At 41.2% G+C, this 8,986-nt stretch overlaps 1 protein-coding gene across 3 annotated transcripts; it reads right to left on the bottom strand.

The window, feature by feature from the left end:
• Window positions 1-1,168: 1,168 nt before the first annotated feature.
• Window positions 1,169-7,434, bottom strand: si:dkey-73n8.3 (uncharacterized protein LOC100150965 homolog). Of its 3 annotated transcripts, none has more exons than XM_020041888.2 (8): window positions 7,136-7,434; window positions 6,460-6,535; window positions 3,626-3,741; window positions 3,333-3,488; window positions 2,461-2,565; window positions 2,116-2,325; window positions 1,693-1,888; window positions 1,169-1,539 (listed from the first exon to the last, which is right to left on the bottom strand). In XM_020041888.2, the coding sequence occupies exons 2-8, from the start codon at window positions 6,471-6,473 to the stop codon at window positions 1,437-1,439; spliced, it is 900 nt and encodes a 299-aa protein (XP_019897447.1). In that variant the 5' UTR covers window positions 6,474-6,535; window positions 7,136-7,434; the 3' UTR covers window positions 1,169-1,436. The 3 variants fall into 3 exon arrangements, with proteins under 3 accessions (XP_019897447.1, XP_010888471.3, XP_019897446.2); XM_010890169.3 differs by lacking the exon at window positions 7,136-7,434 and adding an exon at window positions 7,019-7,101 and having other exon boundaries at window positions 1,693-1,885; XM_020041887.2 differs by lacking the exon at window positions 7,136-7,434 and adding an exon at window positions 7,019-7,101.
• Window positions 7,435-8,986: the final 1,552 nt, after the last annotated feature.

Here is an 8,986-nt window from a genome sequence, read left to right on the forward strand (position 1 = left end):
CAGAGGGCAAAAATGGACCGGCTTGTAGATGGTCCGTCAATGGAGGACCTCCCTGGGCAGGGAAGGAGCTTTGGGCATACCGATAGGTCATTGCTAGCTGGGAGGACTATAGCTAATCTACTTCCACTGACAAACAAATTAGGCTAGATACTGTAGCTGAAACATGTGGTCAAATGAGAAACAGGAGAGAACTGTTCATGCATTATGACTGCAGTGCAACAAACGCCAAAATATACTGCAAGACACAATATGAAAAAGATTCCATTGAGTTACCTATTACATTGCATTATAGCAAGAATGTAGTCCAGCTTTCACTTTAAGGTGTCTTTCATTGTTTCACTGTCCAAATTCCAGTGTCCAAAATCTATAAAATCCTGGTTCTCCAATTCTTTGGTTTCTTATCCCCTAACTTCCAGCAGATTTTTTTTGCTTGATATTAAATGTTTCAACAATTTACCCAACCAGTCTAGCTGTATGTTGTGTTAGCATTGGCTAAGACCTTTGCTAATAGTTAGCATAGCTTTGCAATGTATTCCCAATTTGTGCAGTCACACAGACATGCTTTCTTCCATTCCAGTAACAAGTATTTGCTTGTTTTAAGTATTAACTTTTTCATGAGCATTATTTATTTCCTTTGTCCTCTGTGATGTAATGCTGCAGGTGGTTTGATGCAGATGTAATGTTTATCGGGTCCAGTTTCTCTTTCTACAAAGTAATGATAACAAAGAAATGTTCTCAATATCACATTTTTATCACACTTCTATCAGAATTTGTCACAATCTATAATGTCAGATAATATATAATAAATCTAATCACAAGTGGATATCTATATGATCCAAGGTTTAGATGCTACACATTGTTTTCTTGGCTAGTGTAAGACTTCATTTTTGCACTTCTTATTGTAATTTCATACTATTCACAAAATCAAAATGGTGGACAATCCATCATAGCGGACGTTATGGGTCCCAATGGCAAAAATTATCAACATAAGAAGATACACCTATGTACCAATTTTCAAGACTCTAGGTCACAAGGAGTGGGCGTAGTGAGCTTGCAAAAAGTGTGACTTTAGAGGTTTGTGACTGTGCCACCATGAGGAATAGAAAGATCTACATTTTGTTAAAATTATCATTTTAACTCCAACAGAAACAGCCAATCATTTGTTTGTACAGCATTCATTTTATTGACAACTGAACATCTGACCAATTCTTCAGTCTCAGAGAGTGTACTGACGGCAGCAACACCATTAGGCATGAAAAGCAGGAAATTGTAGCATGCAACACTCTACAAAAATTCTAGAATCTGCCCCATCACTTTCTAGTGTCAGGCCTAGCATTTCACTTAGCAGGATTTATGACGGCAATGTATTGTCTCAGTCATTGCTGTGACGGAAAGAAGCAATTCTGTGACAAGATAGCAATATCCTATATGCCTGTTCAATTCCAGCGGATGCCCAGCAGGTGACAGCTGACAGCCCAGAGTTTCAGAGCGGTTCCATCATCCCTTCCATTCCTGGCAGTCGCTGACTGGGCACAGTCACTGAGATAGAGAGAGAGAGAGAGAGAGAGAGAGAGAGAGAGAGAGAGAGAGAAAGAGAGAGCAATTTTACCATACACCCATTTTCGAGGGAAATCAAGCACTGTGATGGGTTCATCTTCAGCGTCAGGCGGTGAGAGATGAAAGGTAACCGACCTGTAGTAGCCCCCGGAGACTAGTTCCGAGACGGGTGTCAAGGAGCAATACAGAACAGTGTAAGCTCCCTCTTCTGGCGTCTTGAGGAAGTAGCTGAACTTCTTCCACATGACCTCTAGGGGGCTCTTCACATGGCGCACCAATTCTGTGTTCACTACCCCCGGATGCACAGCATAAGCTGTGACACCAAGACCTGCTAACACACACACACACACATACACAAAACATAAGTACTTAGGGCATATTTTCTCTATGTCTAACTTCTTATTGGCAGTGGTTAAAACATGAGACACTCACACGGGTGTACGCTTAGATCCATTCTCCATGCAACATGTTGCATACACACGCATCTACACACTGACCCCCCTCCCACATACACACTAACCCGCCACCATCCTTATGCACACACACTCACACACCCACCCTCGGTCTTCTTGGACAGCTCTCTGGTGAACAGTATGTTAGCCAGTTTGCTCTGGGTGTATGCCTTGATGGGGTGGTATTCCCTCCGGCTGTGCAGGTCCTCAAAGTTGATCCGGCCCATGGCGTGGGCTGACGACGACACATTGATGACACGGGAGGGGGCGGAGTGCTTCAGCAGATCCAATAGCAGAAAAGTCAGGAAGAAGTGACCTAGAAACCGGAGTTAAGTATGTTACCTTAATAAGGATAGGGTCCAAACAATGAACCTGTCTATGAGGGTCTTTGTGTGGTAATGGGAAACAGTGTCGCATGCATTGTTAATGAGGCCAAATGTTCATATGATACCGAGGTGGTTGACTCCAAGCTGCATTTCGTATCCATCCACAGTGGTGCTGTAGGGACAGGCAGCCACGCCTGCATTGTTGATCAGGAGGTGAAGCACCTTTTCCGCTGGAGGACAAAAGGAATCAGGCTTTATGGATCACACTTCAATAGAACTCAGTATGATGTCAGCATTATGTCAGTATGATGTCAGTATGACAGTATGGTGTCAATAAAATATAGATGGTCAGAACCCAGTATGATGTTTATAGATTGTATCAGAACCCTAAGAGTTACATATTTATAGACTGTACCAGAACCCTAACAGTTTCATATTTATAGACTGTATCAGAACCATAACAGTTTCATATTTATAGACTGTGTCAGAACCCTAACAGTTTCATATTTATAGACTACATCAGAAACCTAACAGTTTCATATTTATAGACTGTATCAGAACCCTAAAAGTTTCATATTTATAGACTGTGTCAGAACCCTAACAGTTTCATATTTGTAGATTGTATCAGGACCCTAACAGTTTCATATTTATAGACTGTGTCAGAACCCTAACAGTTTCATATTTATTGACTACATCAGAAACCTAACAGTTTCATATTTATAGACTACATCAGAAACCTAACAGTTTCATATTTATTGACTGTATCAGAACCCTAACAGTTTCATATTTGTAGATTGTATCAGGACCCTAACAGTTTCATATTTGTAGATTGTATCAGGACCCTAACAGTTTCATATTTGTAGATTGTATCAGAACCCTAACAGTATCATATTTGTAGATTGTATCAGGACCCTAATAGTTTCATATTTGTAGATTGTATCACGACCCTAACAGTATGATGTTTGATGTACGTAATGTGTTCAGCCTGTTAACCCACTGTTGTAAATGTTCTCTGCAAATTCACAAATGGACTTGTTGTCAGCAAGGTCCAGCTTCCTGGCTTCTACATTGGCCCCTTTGATTTCCCTGGTGATGTCGTGGACTGCTAACTCTGCCTTAACTATGTCTCTACAGGCCAGGATGACACGTGCGCCTAGAGAAAGAATCACCATACAGGAACACTGTTAATAAGAAAACACATGATGCTAATACTGTCACAGAAGTAAAACAACAGGTTTGTCCTATGAACTCCTACAATCTATCCAGCAGGGCTGCCTTTAGTGTTCCTACCTCTCTTGGCCAAGTCCTTGGCAGTCGCCTTGCCAATGCCTGTGTTAGCTCCCGTAACTATCGCAGTCTTGCCATCCAGACCAACATCAGACGACCAGTACTTAATGAATAGGGACCTTGAGAAAAACGAAACGTATGTGAACAGATGAAATCTTTGAAAACTGTACATGCTAAATCTTTGAAAACGATACATGCTAAATAAATAAACAGTTCTTCATGACATAGTTGGGGACAATAATCAAAATCACTGGTATTAACAAAATTCCTAGAATACTAGTCATTCTCTCTTTCATGTCTTAAAATAGAGTTTCTAAATAATTATTTTCTATTATTGTGAAATGAAGTTCTAAAAATCACATATGTATGATATGATTTATATATATATATACACTCCTAAAAGATTATTAGGAACACCATACTAAAAGATTATTAGGAACACCATACTAATACTGTGTTTGACCCCCTTTCGCCTTCAGAACTGCCTTAATTCTACGTGGCATTGATTCAACAAGGTGCTGAAAGCCTTCTTTAGAAATGTTGGCCTATATTGATAGGATAGCATCTTGCAGTTGATGGAGATTTGTGGGATGCACATCCAGGGCACGAAGCTCCCGTTCCACCACATCCCAAAGATGCTCTATTGGGTTGAGATCTGGTGACTGTGGGGGCCATTTCAGTACAGTGAACTCATTGTCATGTTCAAGAAACCAATTTGAAATGATTGGAGCTTTGTGACATGGTGCATTATCCTGCTGGAAGTAGCCATCAGAGGATGGGTACATGGTGGTCATAAAGGGATGGACATGGTCAGAAACAATGCTCAAGTAGGCAGTGGCATTTAAACAATGTCCAATTGGCACTATGGGGCCTAAAGTGTGCCAAGAAAACATCCCCCACACCATTACACCACCACCACCAGCCTGCACAGTGGTAACAAGGCATTATGGATCCATGTTCTCATTCTGTTTACGCCAAATTCTGACTCTACCATCTGAATGTCTCAACAGAAATCGAGACTCATCAGACCAGGCAACATTTTTCCAGTCTTCAACTGTCCAATTTTGGTGAGCTTGTGGAAATTGTAGCCTCTTTTCCTTATTTGTAGTGGAGATGAGTGGTACCCGGTGGGGTCTTCTGCTGTTGTAGCCCATCCACCTCTAGGTTGTGCGTGTTGTAGCTTCACAAATGCTTTGCTGCATTCCTCGGTTTTAACGAGTGGTTATTTCAGTCAAAGTTGCTCTTCTATCAGCTTGAATCAGTCGGCCCATTCTCCTCTGACCTCTAGCATCAACAAGGCATTTTCGCCCACAGGACTGCCGCATACTGGATGCTTTTCCCTTTTCACACCATTCTTTGTAAACCCTAGAAATGGTTGTGCGTGAAAATCCCAGTAACTGAGCAGATTGTGAAATACTCAGACCGGCCCGTCTGGCACCAACAACCATGCCACGCTCAAAATAGCTTAAATCACATTTCTTTCCCATTCTGACATTCAGTTTGGAGTTCAGGAGATTGTCTTGACCAGGACCACACCCCTAACTGCATTGAAGCAACTGCCATGTGATTGGTTGATTAGATAATTGCATTAATGAGAAATTGAACAGGTGTTCCTAATAATCCTTAAGGTGAGTGTATATAGAGAGAGAGATATATATGCATATATACAGCTCTGGAAAAAATTAAGAGACCACTGCACCTTTTTCTTTCCTTTCCAAAAAAAATAGAGGAACAGAAGTGTTAAAATTAAGAGATCACTGCAAATTGAACGCTTCTGTTCCTCATTCAAAACATATATATCATAACATAAGTCTCCACTCATAATAGCGATCCTAAATCAGTAGATGTAACCAATTGCCTTCAACATTATACAGTAAGTTAAGTGATCTGCACCTGTGTTACATTGAAGAGATTAAAATGATTTAAAGCCAAATTCATCCGTTTCTGTACATTACCTGTGTTGGGTAGTGAAGTGCTAAGCAATTACCATGAGCACCAAATATTTCACCAAAGGAAAAAGGAGGGAAAGAAGTTGCAGAGACATGGACTCAAGTCACATGACTAAATCTTGTGTGCTACTTGACTTGAGACTTGAAAAGAGAAAACACTTTCAAGTTCAACTTGAGCATCTATAAACTTGGTCTTGAGCTGTAACTTGGTCTTGAGCTGTATGTCTTAAGGGACTCGAGAGATGTTTAAATTATCTTATTCTTTTGTTGACAGAGCTATATGCTTTTATGGCCAAGACAATGTCCTAAGTGTTTCACAAATCTGGCCTGTATGGTTGGGGGCCAAGACAAAAGCTATTACTCAAGAAAGCCCACTTTGAATCCAGTTTAAAGTATGCGCATCATCTGAAGAACACCATCCTTACTGTGAAGCATAGTGGTGGCAGCATTGTGTTATGGGGATGTTTTTCATCGTCAGGAACGGGGTCACTTGTCGGGTTAAAGTGGAAATGAATGAAGCCTCCAAAAATCCCTTGACGAAAAGCTGCTGCCCTATACAAGGTGGAGACTGGGACATAAGTTTACTTTTCAGCATGACACTAATCCAAAGCTAACTGCCAATGCTAAAGGCGAGTGGCTAAGGAATGAAAGCTGAATGTCCTTGTGTGGCCCAGTCAGAGCCGAGAACTAAATCCAGTTGAAAATGTGCAGCATGACTTCTAGATTGTCGTCCACTGACGTTCCCCTAAACACTTTTAGAATGTTACAACCAAATCCTTAAGAGTTTAGACTATTTTGTGTAGATAAGTGAGCTCTGAGGCACTGACGAGAAAATTATTAGAAAAAATTTCAAAAAGGGATATTTTCAATATACACTTATAGTCTTACCTGATCTTTTCCATAGCTGTGTTTCTGATATCGGATATCCTCTGGGGCGACTTCAGAAATCCCCTCTCCGCACAGTCTGTGTTTCAGTACAATCACAGAAACAGACTAGTTGGTGGACACTGTATCCCCTATAAGACTGGTGTGTGTGCGTTTGTTTCTGTGTATGTCAGCATGATTAGTGTGTGTGTGTGTGTGTGTGTGTGATGCGCACACATCCCTGTTTGTGTTTGTGTCATGCTTCCTAATTCTTAATGAACTATTGAAGGCTTCAGATAAAATCTCTTTCCCTAGAGGAGTTGTACGTAATTGTTTTGTGTCACAGAGCAACTCCCTTACAAAATATACATGTGAATAGTGACAGTGTTTCTCAAGAGAGTAATTCAACCGCAGGCACCTCAATGGGGAATGTTTTTTTTCCTGAACATGTGACTTGACTAGAAAAACCATGAGTATACAAAACATTATAGTTGCAAAACATTTAGTCAAACAGAGTTTCTTTTCAAAAAATGAATGAGGTCTTTTTAGTCAAACAGAAAAAAAATGGGAGGGATGTACTTACATTTTTGCAATAGAATTACGTTTGACGAAAGGTCAAATATAGTTCTAAACATTCCCACCTACAGTTGTGGAATGTTTGTTCAGAACCATAATGAATTGAATGATTCCTCGTACTCACCTAGACGGAGTCATGTGATCCTTCATTAAACCATGTGAAATCAACCCAGCTGAGTAATTCAAAATGGCAGAAGACCTCTGCTCTGTCAATGGATAAACAATAATCCCATCTGTGGGAAAACCCAGGTCAAGACATTAAAAATTAAGTCTCACTCTTCCATCCAGACAATGTTTCATCTCAGGTGTAATTCAAGCCTTTCTAAACAGCAGGTGAAAATATTCCTATTTCAGCTTTTCGCTCTAAGAAGTTTCTGGTAGTTTCCAGATGAACATCTGCTGCTTCGTGTCACTGTCAGCGAACCAGAACACCTATTCCCTACAGAATGCTGTGTGTATGTGGGTATGTGGGTATGCCTCGCAGACGTTTTACAATTTCAAACCATAATGTCCTCATTTTGAGCGTGATGTCACAGTTGGGTTAGGTTTGGAATTAGGGTTCAGGTAAGAGTTAGGCTAAGGTTAGGGGGTCCATTTTATCGGTCGGCGAGACACACCTTTGTCGTGTATTCGTGTTCGAAGTTGACACATGGCATTATCGCATTTCGATATCTGGCTATCCATCACGTGATCAACCGCTATCTGCCCTCCCTGAACAAAACGTCTTGATGTGGCCACGTCTGGACCTCGAAGCCCAGTTCCACTTAGTTCTTTCATTGAAACCCTCTACTTACGGACTGACACCAGGTGGGTGTGATTAATGATGAGGTAGAACAAAAAAAAACAGCTGGCCCCGGACCGGGTAGCGTTAGAGTACCCTTGGGATAATGGTTAAGATTAGGGTTAGGTTTAGGAGTTATGGAAAGGTTTGGATTTAGGGTTACAGTTATGCTTTTGGGGTTAAGTTTATGTTAGGGTTAGGTTTAGTAAGAAATAAGATTTTTGAGGGAACAGTCGAATGTTAAACATCTCTGCAAGAGTAGTAAAACAAGGAACACTTAATGGTGACATTTTGCAGGTTCCCATAAGTAAAGTGGCTATTTTTGTCTTAGGTAAGGTTTACAATTGGTGTTTTGTTGGAATTTGGGTTAGGGATTAGGTTCCTTGTTAAGGTTGTGTTTGTTGTGAGGTTAATTAAGTTATGGTTAGTTAAGTTATGGTTACATAAAGGGGTAAGATGCAAATATGAATGGAAATGTTTGGTGTCCTCACAAGGATAGTACGACTTTAATGTGTTTGTCTTTGTGTTACATAGTCATATATCCTCCACTAGATGGCATCCTTTCTCAAAACCACTGTTCTGCTTCCATACGCTTTTCTACCAACCAGCCTCATCCTGCACACTTCTTTTCTATTCTTCTGTTCTGTAGGAGCAGCTGAGAGCATCTCATGTAAACCATGTGTAGGCTAGTCATCATTTCCTGTTTTCACAGACAGCAGAAAATAGCCTCCACTCCTGGTGGGCCTCGGTTTTCCAGAGTCCACCACACACACACACACACACACACCCCCCCACACACACACACACACACACACACACACACACACACACACACACACACACACACACACAACCTAAACCAGGCCACAAATCAGTGTTGCCAGCCCTTCTCATGTGGTTGTACTGAAGGTTGTCCTACCCTAGGTGCTACGCTAAATGTGGACTAGGCTTTGTTGGTCCTGTGATGCCAGCTGGCCGCCATCTTGCGTGATGATGAAAGGCAGTCATTCTGTCGGTCCGCACTGGGACAGAGACAGAAACGGAGGCCTGGCCACACGTGTAATTAGCTCTGTTTTCACAGTAATTATGGCTCAGAGAGAAGATAAATAAATCTTTGTTGTAATTGCCGGATGGCAGACACCGAAGCCCGTGGATAAGATGTCTCCTGTTGCAATGGGGCTTGATGAAAAAACA

Source organism: Esox lucius, chromosome 21, assembly GCF_011004845.1.
Source record: "Esox lucius isolate fEsoLuc1 chromosome 21, fEsoLuc1.pri, whole genome shotgun sequence".
NCBI classification, from domain to species: domain Eukaryota; kingdom Metazoa; phylum Chordata; class Actinopteri; order Esociformes; family Esocidae; genus Esox; species Esox lucius.

What these genes read in the sequence shown, in the direction of transcription:
- si:dkey-73n8.3 (XM_020041887.2), bottom strand. Translation starts at nt 7,070, where the DNA reads ATGTTTAGAACTATATTTGACCTTTCGTCAAACGTAATTCTATTGCAA. An exon ending in GCTTGGAGTCAACCACCTCG is followed by an intron (nt 2,326 to 2,460) that starts GTATCATATGAA and finishes TCCGGTTTCTAG; the next exon opens with GTCACTTCTTCCTGACTTTT. An exon ending in GTCTCCGGGGGCTACTACAG is followed by an intron (nt 1,540 to 1,692) that starts GTCGGTTACCTT and finishes TCTCTATCTCAG; the next exon opens with TGACTGTGCCCAGTCAGCGA.